The 16,821-nt window shown below is 42.6% G+C and overlaps 1 protein-coding gene across 8 annotated transcripts in view; it reads right to left on the bottom strand.

The window, feature by feature from the left end:
- The window catches only part of PLEKHA1 (pleckstrin homology domain containing A1), a 77,693-nt gene that overhangs the window by 17,821 nt on the left and 43,051 nt on the right, over positions 1 to 16,821 (bottom strand). For 6 of the 8 annotated variants that reach the window (XM_038757642.1, XM_038757644.1, XM_038757645.1 and 3 more), the window contains 3 exons: positions 15,821 to 15,918; positions 4,613 to 4,744; positions 296 to 439 (listed from right to left, as the gene is read on the bottom strand). In XM_038757642.1, coding sequence (XP_038613570.1) covers positions 296 to 439; positions 4,613 to 4,744; positions 15,821 to 15,918 — 374 coding nt within the window. The remainder of the gene's footprint in view (positions 1 to 295; positions 440 to 4,612; positions 4,745 to 15,820; positions 15,919 to 16,821) is intronic. The other 2 variants (XM_038757646.1, XM_038757643.1) reach the window with 1 other exon arrangement.

Raw genomic sequence — 16,821 nt, 5'->3', positions numbered from 1 at the left:
TTCCACCACCTGACTGCTGTGTGATCTTGGGCAAATCGCAACTTCTCTGTTCCTCATCAGTAAAATGGGGATTGAGGACTGTGAGCCCCCCATGGGACATGGACTGTGTACAACCTGATTAACTTGGATCTAACCCCAGCATTTAGTACAGTGCCTAGCACATAGTAAGAGTTAACAAATACCATTAAAAAGCCAAAACTAAACACAAAGTAAGCACTTACATACTATAATTATAATTATCCTTATTTGCAAAAAGATCGGCTGGACTAGGAAATGCTTATTTTACAGTACTTACCACTGCTCCTTGTTTAACACAGTATCCAGCTTTGATAACTGCATTATCTGGGGGAGGTTTAGGAGTGAAGTACGGAAGATGACTTTGTGACCTTTTCAAATTGTTTCTGTCAATCCCATCTGCACACTCATTTAAATCTTCTTTCTAAAATTAAGCAAAGATCAGATTCTTCATGTTTCTTCCTGTAGGTTGGGCAGACCATACCTTAACTCCTGTCTCAAATTTCGTCTGAACTAAAGTAATAATTACAATAATTGTGGTATTTGTTAAATGCTTACTGTGTGCCAGGCACTGTACTAAGTGTTGGGGTAGATACAAGCAAATCAGGTTGGACAGAGTTCCTGTCCCACGTGGGGCTCTCAGTCTCAATCCCCATTTTACAGATGAGGTAACTGAGGGGCAGAGAAGTGACTTGCCCAAGGTCACACAGCAGACAAGTGGTGGGGCTGGGATTAGCACCCATGACCTTCTGACTCTCACACCCACGATCTACCCACTACGACATGCTGCTTCTCTAAAATAGTCTAATCAAAACTACATTACTTCAATTTAACTCAAAGAAAAGTGAATCTCTTCAACTGAGAGTGGGTATGCGCATGTGTACACGCACATGCCAATATTCCACCATTTCCTTCTGCCATAATTCCCTCTGGCACATGTTTACAGACCATTTTAATTTCCTTAACATTTCCCTTTCAAATTACACCGTTTTTAATCTTATAGTTTCAGGTCTCTTTTCCTCCCGACTTTCCAATAAATAATGACAGGTCTTTGTTCCTTTCCGTTCGACTAACCCTTCCAGGGCCTACTCCTTACCCACTACGACATGCTGCTTCTCTAAAATAGTCTAATCAAAACTACATTACTTCAATTTAATTCAAAGAAAAGTGAATCTCTTCAACTGAGAGGGGGTATGCACATGTGTACACGCACATGCCAATATTCCACCATTTCTTTCTGCCATAATTCCCTCTGGCACATGTTTACAGACCATTTTAATTTCCTTAACATTTCCCTTTCAAATTACACCGTTTTTAATCTTATAGTTCCAGGTCTCTTTTCCTCCCGACTTTCCAATAAATAATGACAGGTCTTTGTTCCTTTCCGTTCGACTAACCCTTCCAGGGCCTACTCCTTACAGTATCCGTCTCAACCACTTCCACAATAAAATTCCATTTACTGAATCCTTCCCCTGATACCTTAAGACCATCCTCACGCTTTATAAGCTGTCGTCCCAAGTCATACTGGTTCCCAAGGGCTCTTGAACTTGTGGTTCTTCCCTCTCCAACCTGTTGCCTATCAAAGCTTGGGAATTTAGGGTGGGCTTTGATAGCAGCACAGTGGCACTGCCAGAGCTGAGTCAGGAAGAGTGAGGGGCAGTGGGGGGCTCAGGAGAGCCGCTGCCACTTTCAGTCCCTTCTGATTTTAAACCACAAAGGATTCATTCCTATTTACTGAGCACTTACTGTGTTTAGAACACTGTATTAAGCGCTTGGAAAGTACAATTCAGCAAACAGAGACAATCCCTGCCCACAATGGGCTCACAGTCTAGCGGGTGGGGGCTGGAAGGCAGCAGGTAAGAAGAGATGCTGTGCTGGAAGTTTTGTCCCACCATGCAGACTACTTATTGTACTTGTTTAAGATAATAATAATAATAATGATGGCATTGTTAAGCGCTTACTATGTGCAAAGCACTGTTCTAAGTGCTGGGGTAGATACAAGGTAATCAGAGTGTCCCAAGTAGGGCTCACAGACTTCACCCCATTTTACAGATGAGGGAACTGAGGCCCAGAGTCGTTAAGTGACTTGCCCAAAGTCACACAGCTAAGTGGCAGAAGAGGGATTAGAACCCACGACCTCTCCAGCCCAGGCTCTTTCCACTAAGCCACGCTGCTTCTCCAAGACACAGAGTGTGTTGGCAAAGGACAAAGAAACCAGACAACTGATTCACAAAATGGAGATCAGAGATGCCCAGAAAAATCCAGAGAAGCAGAAATCCTACTGGGACCCTAATTTGAGTAACACGGTCCGAATTCTACACCATACTTAATTTGCAAATATTTTCAGGGCCAGTCTTCTGGTCAGTCTCATTACAATGTTCCTCACTGACGTTCAAAGTTTCAAAGTCTTTGGACAGAGTCCAAGTTTGAATCAATCCTTTAGATGTATCGCTGAAGTGCCACTATTCTTAGTAAGAGCCAGATGGCAATTTAAATGTCCACTGGAAACAGAGGGGGTTTTTAGGCTTTACATATAACAGCCAGAAAGACCACTGAAGGAGAATATTTCTCTTAGACTGAGGTTTTATCTTTGTTACATGGACAACTCATAAGTGGACTGTACTACTAATAATAATTGGGGTACTTGTTAAGCGCTTAATATACGTCAAGCATTGTTCTAAGCATTGGGGTAGTAACAAGATGATCAGATTGGACACAGTCCCTATATCTGATAGGGCTCACAGTCTAATAGGAAGGAGAACAGGTACTGACACATTTTACAGATGGGGAAACTGAGGCACAGAGAAATTAAGTGGCTTGACCACGGTCACACAGCAGGCAAGTGGGAGAGCCTGGGTTAGACTCTGTTCTTTCCACTAGGCCATGGTACTTCTCTGTCTTCAAGGCTCAAAACTCCTCTCAATTCTCCTCACAGAGGAGCAGTGTGGCTCAGTGGAATGAGCACGGGCTTTGAAGTCAGAGGCCATGGGTTCAAATCCCGGCTCTGCCACTTGTCAGCTGTGTGACTTTGGGCAAGTCACTTCACTTCTCTGGGCCTCAGTGACCTCATCTGGAAAATGGGGATGAAGAATGTGAGCCCGCCAGGGGACAACCTGATCACCTTGTAACCTCCCCAGCGCCTAGAACAGTGTTTTGCACATAGTAAGCGCTTAATAAATGCCATTATTATGAATTGGCTTCAGGGCTCTCCACCATTGGGTCTATCTATCTGTTCTCTTTGCCTGCTATTTCCCATCTCGCTCTCTTTGTTCCTCCCAAACCAACCTTTTAGCTGTCCCTTGCTCTCGCCTCACCCACCTCCATTCCCTTGCCCCTGCTATTCCCCTAACTTGGAATTCTCTCACCCTCCCACCTCAGACAGAACACAGTTCTCTACATATTCAAAGCCCTCCTCGAGTCCCACTTTCTAAATCAAGCTTTTCCCAATTAATTTCCCAGCACCCTCAGCCACGTCATCCCTTCAGCAAACTGTAGCACTTGGGTAAATATTTAGATTTTCCCTAGCATTCATTGTTCATATGGCCACTCTATTTATTTTGACCAAGTTGCAACTATTTTTATGCTTGTCTCCTCCAGAGCGTAGGCTCCCTGAGGCCAGGGAATGTGCCACTTCATTAATCAATTTTTTTTAAATGCCTAATACAGAGCACCTCCCCAAGCGAGCACTTAATAATTACTACTACTCTACACAATGTAGACGTAAATTTTTCCAACTCATATTTTCAAGTTTGAGACAGTACAAAGTGCTAGAAAGTCAATCTAGCTACTGCTTTAACTAAAATCACACTAGATAGCTACCTCTGGAAAAGTTCTACAATCCTGGCCCGTCTGGTTCCACACACTGGAAAAAGGTATGTGGGTTAAGAATTTTCTCTGCCTGTCTTGCAAACAAAGCGTGAAAGATCCAGCACAGAATGTAATTATGAGCTATTCTTCCTCTGTTTACATCATTTAAAAGTCTGGAACATGTGAACTCACGACTGGCATGGCCAAAACATCTCTTTTAATAACACCTTATGACACACACATCTTCCAACAATAAACAGGGGTTTATGCTTTTTAATGCAAAATTTGAACAACTGGATCGGATTCTGTGTTTTTTAAGTAACACCACCTTTAAAATAAAATAATTTTGCAAACATACTGTTCAAAATTTGGTGAGTTGCTGGCTCAGTATTATCTTCATTTTACAGAGGGAAACTGCTCTGGACTGTGAGCCCGCTGTTGGGTAGGGACCCTCTCTACATGTTGCCAACTTGTACTTCCCAGGCGCTTAGTACAGTGCTCTGCACACAGTAAGCGCTCAATAAATACGATTGAATGAATGAAAGAAAAATACAGCAATGAAATGAGTTGACTAAAAACACAAGTTAACACATCTACAGATCAAACCGCAAAGTACCTGCGTCTTAGTCTTTGCTGAGCAGGCAACCACAAAACTAATCAGAAGAGCATACTCCCAAAAGACTTTAATTGTGTAGCTAATGAAGTTGAGGATCAACTAGGTAGCAATGTGAATACACTGCAATGTGAAATCAAAAATTTAAGTCAGAGATATTTAGTTTTACGTTACTACCTGAGTTGGCGTAATGATAGGTACTCCACCAACAATTTCAGTTCGATAAGATACTTGCTTCTTTCCACCGGGATTTTCAACTTGGCGATTTATATTATCAGAATGAGTTTGAGGATCTGGTTGCTTTGGTACCTGAAAAATCAGGGTAACAGGATTACTCTGTAGGTCTTCATTTAGAGGTCACTCCTGAGAAATACCGAAATAAGTAGGTTGCTATGTTACTTGTACAGGCTTAACGATACCTAGATTTCATTTACTATCAAGTATGTAGCAATTCATACACATTTATAAACCAAAACTTTTTGAGGGGAAAATTAGAAAAGAAATTCGAAATACCATGCAACAAAAACTGTCACCTGGCATTTCATCATTGAGAACTTCTAGAAATGAGCATTTCTGAGATACCCAATATTGGGAGTCAGAGGTCGTGGGTTCTAATCCCGACTCCGCCAGTTATCACCTGTGTGACTATGGGCAAGTCACTTAACTTCTCTGTGCCTCAGTTACTTCATCTGTAAAATGGGGATTAAGTCTGTGAGCTCCACATGGGACAACCTGATTACCTTCTATCTACCCCAGTGCTTAGAACAGTGCTTGGTGCATAGTAAACACTTAACAAATACCATTATTATTATTATTATGAACAATCTTTGCTGGTAACTGCCTCTGTACTTCCCAAGCACTTAGTAAAGTGCTCTGCACACAGTAAGCGCTCAATAAATACGACTGGATGAATTAATGAATGCCTGCCTGGAGACATGTGCAATCATCACAATAAGTGTACATCCTCCCCCAGAGGTAGGCACGGGGTGGAGAAGAATCAAAACCTATGAATTCTAGTGGAGTTGTCTTAGGAAATAGACAGTAGTAATAGTATGTATTAAGTGCTTGCTGTGGACAGAGCACTTTATTAGGCCCTGGGAGACAATATACAGGTGATAATTAGACATGGTCCTTGTCCCTCAGGGAATTTACAAGGTCAGGGCAGGCAAACCACATGTTCTCCAGAGGCAGCATCCCCACCAAACAGCTAAATCCTAATTATGTTTAAATTAATCAGTTTTTGTAATCGACCAACTTCTAGACTGTACGCCCGTTATAGGCAGGGATTGTCTCTATTGCTGAACTGTACTTCCCAAGTGCTTAGCAGTGCTCTGCACACAGTAAGCACTTAATAAATATGGCTGAATGAATGAATGAATCAATGGTACTTAGTACTTACTGTATGCAGAGCACTGAACTAAATGCTTGGGAGAGTAAAATGGGTTAACAGACCTGTTCCCTGCTCTCAAGAAGCTTATAGGTGGGTGAAGCAAACAAGTATAAATAGTAATTGCTTATTTCATATTATTTATTATATTAGTTATTATAATTATTGCAGAAATTTTTAAGCACTTACTATGCCCTGGGGATGCCCTTAATGGATATGGACTCAAGTGACTAGGTGGTGCAATAGAAAAGCAAGTAGCTAATAGATAGTCCATATCCATTAAGGGCAGACTTATTCACTCTACCCTGCATCCCGCATTTATGTACATGCGTAGTGGATAGAGCATGGGCCTGGGGGTCGGAGGGATCTGGGTTCTAATCCCGTCTCCGCCACTTATCTGCTGTGTGACTTTGGGCAAGTTACCTAACCTCTCTGTGCCTCGGTTACCTCATCTGTAAAATGGGGATTTAGACTGTGGGCCCCACGTGGGACAGGAACTGCGTCCAACCCAACCTGCTTGTATTCACCCCAGCGCTTCGCACAGTGCCTGGTGCATAGTAAGTGCTTAAAAAATGCCATAATTATAAGTAATATAATAAATGATACAAAATAAACAATTACTATATATACTTGTTTGCTTCACAGAAGTTACAGCTTCCTTATCCGTAAAAGGGAATTAACATGAGCCCCATGTGGGAGAGGGACTGTCTCCAACCTGATTACTTTGTACCTACCCCAGCACTTAGTACAGTGCCTGGCATATAGTAAGCGCTAAATACCATAAAAGGTGTGGGGTGGGGGGAGCTGGGAGCTTAGTTAGGGAAGGCTTTCTGGAGGAGATATCATTTGAAATTTGAAAATAAGGGCAACTGCTCCTCTCAGTAAGAGACAAGTCTCTGGGTGCATGAAAGAAGGGCTCTGCTGGTTTGCCTGGCCCTCATCCCCCCACCCTTCTTAGCCTAGCCGTGATGTCTGGAAGGTAGAATATCATTCATCATCATCATCATCAATCATATTTATTGAGCGCTTACTATGTGCAGAGCACTGTACTAAGCGCTTGGGAAGTACAAATTGGCAACATATAGAGACAGTCCCTACCCAACAGTGGGCTCACAGTCTAAAAGGGGGGAGACACAGAACAAAACCAAACATACTAAGAAAATAAAATAGAATAGCTATGTACAAGTAAAATAAATAAATAAATAGAGTAATAAATATGTACAAACATATATAATATATATATAACAGATAGAATATGGGGACTGAGGCATCCAGGCCATGGCAGAGCCCAGCTGGGTGGCTTTGAGCCTGCTTCCATGGCTCCAATCTGTCTCTGGCTGAAGGATGAGTTTGTGGGAATGGGATATGAGGGCCTCATACGCTCCCACATAAGGAGAGAGCTGAGAGAGGAAATACTGAGCAGCACTCTGTATTTCACTTATTCCCATTGGGAATGGACAGCAGTTAGGGGTTCAGACCACTACAGATGAAGGACAATCAATCAATGGTATTTATTAAGCAATTACTGTGTGCAGAGCTCTGTAATAATAGTAAAACTAAGGTATTTGTTAAGCACTTACTATGTGCCTAGCACTGTTCTAAGTACTGGGGTAGATACAAGGTAATCAGGTTGTCCCACGTGGGGCTCACATTCTTAATCCCCATTTTACAGATGAGGTAACTGAGGCACAGAGAGGTTAAGTGACTTACCCAAGGTCACAAAGCAAACAAGTGATGGCTCAGTGGAAAGAGCCCGGGCTTGAGAGTCAGAGCTCATGGGTTCTAATTCCAACTCTGCCACATGTCTGCTGCGTGACCTTGGGCAAGTCACTTAACTTCTCTGTGACTCAGTTACCTCATCTGGAAAATGGGAATAAAGACTGTGAGCCCCACGTGGGACAATCTGATCACCTTGTATCCCCCCAGCACTTAGAAGAGTGCTCTGCACATAGTAAGCACTTAATAAATGCCATTAAAAAAAAGGAGCAGAGGCGGAATTAGAACCCACGCCCTCTGACTCCCAAGCTTGGGTTCTTGCCACTAGGCCATGCTGCTTCTCCACTTCTCTGGACTAAGTGTTTGGGTAAATACAACAGAAGAGTAGATAGACATGATCCCTGCCCTCAAGGAGCATCTAAACAGCAATACATGGTTTGAGCGCCAATGCCATTATAAAATGCAGAGAAAGGGCTAGAAAAATAATGGGACTATGTATCAGTGGGCCATGTGAAGAATCCCAATTAAAAGGCAGACTTCTCTCAAAACAAATATTAGCTCACATGCACGTATTAAATGAAATCACGGTGAGCCTACAGGAAAATCACAAAGCAGACAATTCAGACTACGCAGCAGATCTAAAATACCCCAGCTTTTCTTCTACTTCCTTGTTTGGTTTCCACAGAACTCTTTGGGAATCTGGGATTGTGAAGGAAGTGTGGGTGTATTGGCTGCAGGCACCATGTTCATGTTTCCTCAGCCCAGCCTACGAAACAACAGGAGGTGGTGGGAATGATAAGGAAGAAGGGAAGAAGTGAGCTGGGACCATGGTTTTGTTGCAGACAATTGACTTTTGAACTCTTTGAAAATCTGATTACCTGAATACTGAGTACTTTAGGATTTTTTATTGTTTGTTAAGCACTTATTACTTGTTACACACTTATCTAAGCACTAGAGTACTTAGTTACTTGTAAATGGAGTTACAAGTTAGAAACGACATAGTCCCTGTCCCTCATGGGGCTCACGGTCTACATAGGAGGGAGAAAACACATCCTCATTTTTGCTGTTGAGGAAACTGAAGCACAGAGAAGTTAAGTGACCTAACCAAGGTGACACAGCAAGCCACTGGCAGAGCTGGTATTTGAACCCACGTCATTCTGATTCCCAGGCCCACGGTTCTCCAGTTGGCCCCATTGCTTTTCCATGCAGCTCACACTCTAAGGCTTCCCGTCCCGGCGCCTCCATGTAAAGATGAGGAAAATGAGGCACAGAGAAGTTAAGTAACTTGTCGAAGGTCACATAGCCAACAAGTGGCAAAGCCGGGATCTATCCACTAGCTACGCTGTTCCTCTAAATACTCAAGATAAGCCCCAAGAGACATTCAATGACTAATCCCCCCACCTCCCTAATCATGATATCCCATCATCCACCTCAGCATTCAGATCTTTATTCATATTCATTTGTATTCTATTTATTTCACGGCCTACTTAAAAAAAAAATCCCTTGTAACTGTGATCTTTGTAATTGGGGGTTTCTGCTAGGGACCCTGGCAGTTGGATGGCTGGGTCCTGGTTTTGTTTAGGGGCAGGGACCGGGCTTGGCATGTCTGACATCCCCTCCTGTTTGTCTGCTGGCCAGGCAAGAGAACCGTCTACGCCCTCCCACGTACACCTCCCCATTGGTTCCCCACTGCTGCTGGGGGCATAATCCCATTATCAGGAAAACAGAAAAGGGTTAGCAGCCGAAGGACACACGGCAGCTGTAGAAGCAGCATGGCCTATCGGATAGAGCACAGGAGGCCTTGGAGTCAGAAGGACTTGGGTTCTAATCTGGCTCTGTCCCTTGTCTGCTGTGTGACCTTCGGCAAGTCACTTCACTTCTTCTGGGCCTCAGCTACCTCATCTGTAAAATGGGGACTGTGCACCCCATGTGGGACATGGACTGTGTCCAAACTGTTTAGCTACCCAAGCACTTAGAACAGTGCCTGGCACATAGTAAGAACTCAACAAATGCCATTTTTTTTTTTAAAAAAAGTGGTCCCTAGAGGGGCTCCCATGGCTGGGGGACTTCAGAAAGTGGGAGGCTATTGCCCTGAGGCCCTCTCCGGCCATCTGACACTGCATGCTGATCCAGGGAGCTGGAGGGAACTGCAAATCAGCATTAGAGGAGCAGCATAGCTCAGTGGAAAGAGCAGCACGGGCTTGGGAGTCAGAAGTCATGGGTTCGAATCCCAGCTCCGCCACTTGTCAGCTCTGTGACCTCAGGCAAGCCACTTAACTTCTCTGGGCCTCAGTTACCTCATCTGTAAAATGGAGATTAAGACTGTGAACCCCACGTGGGACAACCTGATCTCCTTGTATCCCTTAAGTGCTTAGAACAGTGCTCTGCACACAGTAAGCGCTCAATACGATTGAATGAACAGTGCTTTGCACATAGTAAGCGCTTAACAAATACCATCATTATTATTATTATTATTATCAGCATCCCTGGTCTGAGCATCTGCTCAGGTAGTGGCTAATGTCAACCATCTGCCCCAACCATGTGGAGGGAAGCTGGCAGGATCTGGGAGAGTGGACATTTGGGTAAAATCAGCCAGCAGCAGAACCCCTTATTTGACAAGAAGCAGATAGGCAGGAGTCAAAAAGCGACCAGTAAACACCTCCCTCCTCAGCCCAATCATCATCATCAATCATCAGTTGTATTTATTGAGCGCTTACTATGTGCAGAGCACTGTACTAAGCACTTGCAAGCCAGAGGCCGAGACCAGGCTTCCTAATAGCCATTGACCAGAAGATGGAAGCCAGAAACTCTCCACAGGACGATAAAGCTAAGGGTGGAAAGTGGGGCAAGTTTTAAATTCAAGGAATCAAACAGTCCTCTGTAGCATGTTGAGTCAAGACCTGGCATGCTGCCCTCGCGGGATGGGAGTGGGAAATAAGTGCTCAAACCTGCTTTTGAACCCTTAATCTTACCTGTTCTAACCTGAACTGGTCATGTTATCACTGAGAACTTATTGGTTTCACCCTTATCTACTGCAAAGTTGGCAGTGAGTGTGTCTACTTGCTAGGTTCACTAATTCTGGGGGCAGGGACGGGGTGTTTTAATCCTATTGTATGCTTCCAAATAACTCACACTATGTGCTCCTCTGGCAAAAACTCAAATGCATTTAGACATTCACCTCGCAATACAAAAGTTCCACACTGGCATGGAGATTTTTGAGAATACCTATGCAATTCTGAGGTGCATGTGGTAAAAATTATTTGACAGTTTTCTTAGAAATTCTGATGGCAAGCCATAAGTAGCAACACCAAACTACACTTCATCAATGCAGACATTAAAATATTGTTGACTAACACTAAACATTTACGCAAGCACAAATGGTCTCAAAGATCTTCACAAGCTAAAGTTGTGTTTATGAAGTATTCAATGTCACATTTCCACTGCATTACTGAAATGGTTTAATCATTTTTTTCCAACATTTTATAGTAGTAGTAACAACTGTGATATTTGTTAAGTAATTACTATATGCTAAGCACTGTACTAAGTGTTGGGGAGAGACCATGCAATCAGATCAGACACAGTCCCTGCCCCTCATGAGGCTCACGGAGTCCAGGAGAATGGGGGAGCAGGTATTTACACAGACGTTCAGTGATTTGGCTGAGGTCACACAGCAGGAAAATGAGGAGATGAAATTAGAAGCTAGGTTTCCTAACTCCCAAGTTTATGGTCTTTCCACTAGGCCATGCTACATCATGACAAAATACCTTAATAGTGTGAATATGCTATTTGCTGATAGGATGACTATTCTAGCTCCTATGTTTATTGCCCATATATCTGCTGATGTGTACAATATTTACCACCCTAAAAGGACGATCTTTCTTCCTCCCATTTGCAAATTATTCGCTTACTCATTCATTCAATTGTATTTATTGAGTGCTTACTGTGTGCAGAACACTGCACTGAGCACTTGGGAAATACAATTCAGCAACATTAGTTTAATGTCTGTCTCCTCCCCTAGAATGTAAATTCCTTGAGGGCAGGGATCAGGTCTACCAACAATACTGTACTCTCCCAAGTGCTCTGTAGATAGCAGGTGTCCCAAATGATTGACTGACTGATCTTGCATATCGCCGCAGGAACTGTGAGTCCTAGTAATAATGACTTTAATTAAGCACCTACTAAGCACCTGGGAAGGTACAAGGAATTTATAATTATCTGATTAAGAAATATTTGCTTTCAGAGCCTGCGGTGGTCACTTCAACTAGCTCCCATGCTTGGGAAGGAAAAGGGAAACCCAGAAGATTCACTCCTAAGAGCCCCTCCATACGGGAAGCTTAATTAAAGCTTTATTTGACATTATTTACAATTGAGCCAATCAGAAGAAAGGCTTGGGAAGGACCAGGGGAGCCAGAAAGTTGGGAATGAAGACCCTCAGCCACTTTGAAGGGAGAGGGTCGGAGCCATGAGCCAGAGGAAGGGATTGGAAGTGATCTAGATGGAGACAAGGATAACCTGAAAGTTCGTTGGTCCAGAAATTAGGACGGCGGAGGGATGATGTGGGAGAAATGAAAAGAGGAAGCTGAACCCCAAAATGCCTAAAGGAAAGTGCGGCGGGTTCCGGGGAAAAACTGGGAAAAGGTGGCTTGAAGGGAATTCTGTTTGTTGCCTGATTAAGAACAATACTTGCAAGAACACTATCAAACGTCATTTGGGAAGCAGACTGACCTAGTGGAATGAGCACAGGCTAATAATAACGGTATTCGTTCAGCACTTCCTATGTGCCACGCACTGTACTAAGCGCTGGGCACTGCATTAAGTGCTGGACCCCCAGGTCTGCCATTTGTCTGCTGTGTGAGCTTGGGCAAGTACCTTAATTTCTCTGGGTCTCAAGTTTCCTCAGCTATAAAATGGGGATTAAATACATGTTCTCCCTCCTATTTAAACTGTGCACCCCATGTCTGAAATGTCATAATCCATTTCTGTGAAGAATGTTTATCTTTTGAATACACCGAGAAGCAGCATGGCCTTGTGGAAAGAGCCCAAGCTTGGGAATCAGAGGTCATGGCTTCTAATCCCAGCTCTGCCACTTGTCAGCTGTGTGACTCTGGGCAAGTCACTTAACTTCTCTGTGCCTCAGGTATCTCATCTGTAAAATGCGGTTTAAGACTGTGAGCCCCACGTGGGACAACCTGATTACCTTGCATCTACTCCAGCGCTTAGAACGGAATAAATGCTTAACAAATACTATCATTATTACATCAGACAATAAGTAATTAAGTTATAAGAAGCTCAACTGTTCACCACTAATTATTATTTAATACATCAACTTGCAAAAATCAAACACAGACATGCAACAGGATACACCCATGTAACGCTCCTTGAAAATGCGGCATCAGGCCGGGGGATTGGGCGGTACATTTTCCCACAAGTTATAAATTGGGATCTATTTCAGAACCTCTGGAAAAGTAATATGAAATGCTTTCATGTACTGCATCCTATGTTAAACATCACTCACTACACATTATTATTTTAATATTTGATAAAGTAGTTCAAAGCAGAATGTCGTAACATTAACTAAATGAATAGTTGTAACATGATTCTGAGTCTTTGTAGGAAGCTGCAGTCATAGGGTGACTATGGGGGTGGTTTTTCGAAGTTACTGAAGAATTTGGGCCATGGTTTGAACAGCAACATTCATCTTACCTTCAACAAATACAAAGTAAAAACTAAATAGATTGTACCATGCTAAAACCTTTGGAAAACCTCCCTACACCTTTGAACACCCCTCTTCAGTGGGGATTTTCTTCAATCAATTTAATAAGTATATCTGCATTGTTGAAAACTGATGCCAGATTTCTTAACCCGCAAATTTTAACACATAGTAGAGAGATCATAACTTTTTTATGGTACTTGTTAAGTACTTACTATGGTTCAGGCACTGTACTAAGTGCTGAGGTAGCAAATCAGGTTGGACACAGTATCTTTCCCACTTGGGGCTCACTGTCTGAGTTGGAGGGAAGATAGTTTAATCCCTATTTTATAGATGAGCTAGCTGAGGGCCAGAGAAGTGATTTGCCCAAGGCAAGTGATTCCCGCCCCTGCCCCCCAAACTAAAAGATCGTTGTGAGCAAGAAGCAGAGTGGCTCAGTGGAAAGAGCACGGGCTTTGGAGTCAGAGGTCATGGGTTCAAACCCCAGCTCCACAACTTAGCTGTGTGACTTTGGGCAAGTCACTTAACTTCTCTGTGCCTCAGTTACCTCATCTGTAAAATGGGGATTAAGACTGTGATTCCCCCCGTGGGACAACCTCATCACCTTGTAACCTCCCCAGCGCTTAGAACAGTGCTTTGCACATAGTAAGCACTTAATAAATGCCATCATTATCATTATTATTACTTTTCCAAGCACTTAGTACAATGCCCTGCAGTCCCAGGCCCTTTCCACTAGGCTTCCTTTCATTCATTTATTTATTCATTCAATTGTATTTATTGAGCGCTCACTGTGTGCAGAGCACTAAACTATTACTATCTATTATATTGGCATTACTACATCTGTTTCAGAAATCCGCAGTGCTGCACTGGATTGCTGAAATTTGACAATTCTTTTCATTACTCATTCCTCTGAGATGCAATTCATGCTCTGGCACCTGCATCAACCTGCTTCTAAATGAAGCCGACGTTCCTCCACCGGTCCCCTGCCCAAATTCAACGACTTCTCTGGACATCTGCTCAAAGGGATCTCTTCTATACCTTGAAAATGTGACACAACCCGTAGGTAGAGTTTCCTCCAAGATTGTCTCCTGATTCATTATTGATTGCTTAAACTCAGCTCTCCTGCCAGGTGTGAAGAGGTGTAAGGAATTTAGCTATCCATAGCGATCGACCAAAATTTCAGGATAATCAGGTTTTCGGGTAGGATGAGACATCAAACCATGCAGGTTTTGTCTCTGGGATGGTTACGGAATGGGCTGGTTTTAATCTGGGACAGAATATCACACAATACCTGATCTCTCCATGGGATGTACGTTTCGGAGTAGCCTATGGTGAGGTATTAGGGGTATTAGATGCACCCCTGGGTCATAAAGTATTGTGGGGATTCCGAAACCATGGGTGAAGTATCAGACAATCATGGTTGTGTCCCCAGTCTGTATATTTTGTGGGGTTGCTAAATAATAATAATAATAATGATGGCATTTGTTAAGCGCTTACTACGTGCAAAGCACTGTTCAAAGTGCTGGGGGGGGGGGGGGATACAATGTGATCGAGTTGTCCCACGTGGGGCTCACAGTCTTAATCCCCATTTTTACAGATGAGGGAACTGAGGTTCAGAGAAGTTAAGTGACTTGCCCCAGGTCACACAGCAGACTTGTGGTGGAGCCGGGATTCGAACTCACGACCTCTGACTCCAAAGCCCGTGCTCTTTCCACTGAGCCACGCTACAGTAAGATACAATGCAGAACGGAAATGGAATAAAATATATTTTCTCTACTACAAATTGCACAATTAAAATTCATCAAACACGGACCCCGGGAAAGGTTATTTTCCTGAAGTAACCCAAAATAGGGACAAATTATTTTGAGTTAAAATGTGAATTGTAAATACAGTCAGTTCTCCTGTAATGTAGGAATTGCAGTCTTGAAGAACCTCCATTTAAAAGAGAAATCATATTACAGTACTCTCACTTTGAATGACGCTGCAGATATATGCCAACTGCTTCATCCAACAACTAAAGTCGGAAAAACTTTCCCTAATTCCTCAACAGGACGCGACCCAAAATGTGCAATGCAAATATGCTTTAAGAGAACTGGCTACATCTGAATCAGGTTCAGTTTGACTCTCGCAAGAATGTACACTTTTGACTCAGCCTATGAAATTGCTTCTCTAAAGCTGCACAAAGATAAACACCCTTAAAATAGCTTCTACTTCACGTAGAGATCAGATGTAACGTGTGGGTGTTTTCTGCTTGTGGTAACAAGCTGTTCTGGAGCAACATACATAAAAAAAGCAATCTAACCCCTGAGAACAGCTTTCGCTAACTTAACTCCTTAGACTTTGGATTTTAGCTCAATATATTTTGAAGAAAGCACTGAATGCTGTTAATTTTGGAGAAACAACGGACTTGGTTTCAAAAATACAGTTTACCTTCCAATCATTTTTAAGGAACGCACTAAGAAAGGCACACAGCTAGGATTTTAAAGAAAAGCAGAAAATGTTCCAATGCACTCAACTTTAGAGAATAAAACATTATGAAATAAAGTAAATTTCTTATAAGTAGATTTCTTACTGTTATTTTTGTAGCTTTGTTCAAAACATTTACCCATTCTACTAGGTCTTGCTGATCATTTGCTTGTAGGAAATATTTCCTCATCCCTGCATTCATAACTGTGAAGACAATAAAGGAAAATTTACTAGCGCTAAAACCCGCAATTCAATGGGAGCAAAAGGAAGAACCTGAATAGTGTTGACACATACCTGTTTCAAGCAAACTGTATAGGATGGAACATCAGCATTCTAATGGCCAGTTAAACAAATCATGGTGACTTCCCCCACAAAAAAACACACACAATTTACCCAACTGCAAGGTAGGTTAGTGCTTTCTTGAACTGAAATGGTGGTCTTAGAAATGAAGTTGGTGAGAAAGAGGAACTGAGCATATCTAAAGCAAAATGTTACTAATAATAATAATGGTATTCGTTATGTGCTTACTATTGTACCAAGCACTGTTCTAAGCGCTGGGGCAGATAGGAGACAATTGATCAGGTTGGACACAGTCCCTGTCCGACATGACGCTCACACTCTTAATCCCCATTTTACAGACGAGGTAACTGACACACCGAGAAGTGAAGTGACTTGCTCAAGGTCACACAGAAGACAAATGGCCAAGCCGAGATTAGAATCCACTGATTCCCAAGCCCATGTTCCTGCCACTAGGCCATGCTGCTTCCCTGCTACAGAATATTACAAAACAATTGGTCAAAAATAAACAATCTTTATAACATGTTCTGTGCTACAGTGACTACACAGTATTGGGGATAGTGAATATAAGTGAATACTGAGTGCAATAAACTGTATTAAGCGCTAGGGAAAATGCAACAGTACTTGTTCAAGAAATTCCCCCTGGCCACAAGGAATTTACACTATAAGGGCCAAAAGACATAAAAATATTTAACAATAATAGAATTAAAGTACTAACCTAATGTACCAATATCCATGTACACACACTGGTGTTGCATGGATAAAAAAGAATAAACACTGAGGCGGCTGTTGGGTTGATGTGGCTTGGGA

Source organism: Tachyglossus aculeatus, chromosome 16, assembly GCF_015852505.1.
Source record: "Tachyglossus aculeatus isolate mTacAcu1 chromosome 16, mTacAcu1.pri, whole genome shotgun sequence".
NCBI lineage: Eukaryota > Metazoa > Chordata > Mammalia > Monotremata > Tachyglossidae > Tachyglossus > Tachyglossus aculeatus.
Note: the sequence above shows the minus strand (reverse complement) of the source record. Positions and strands in the feature narration are given on the sequence as shown.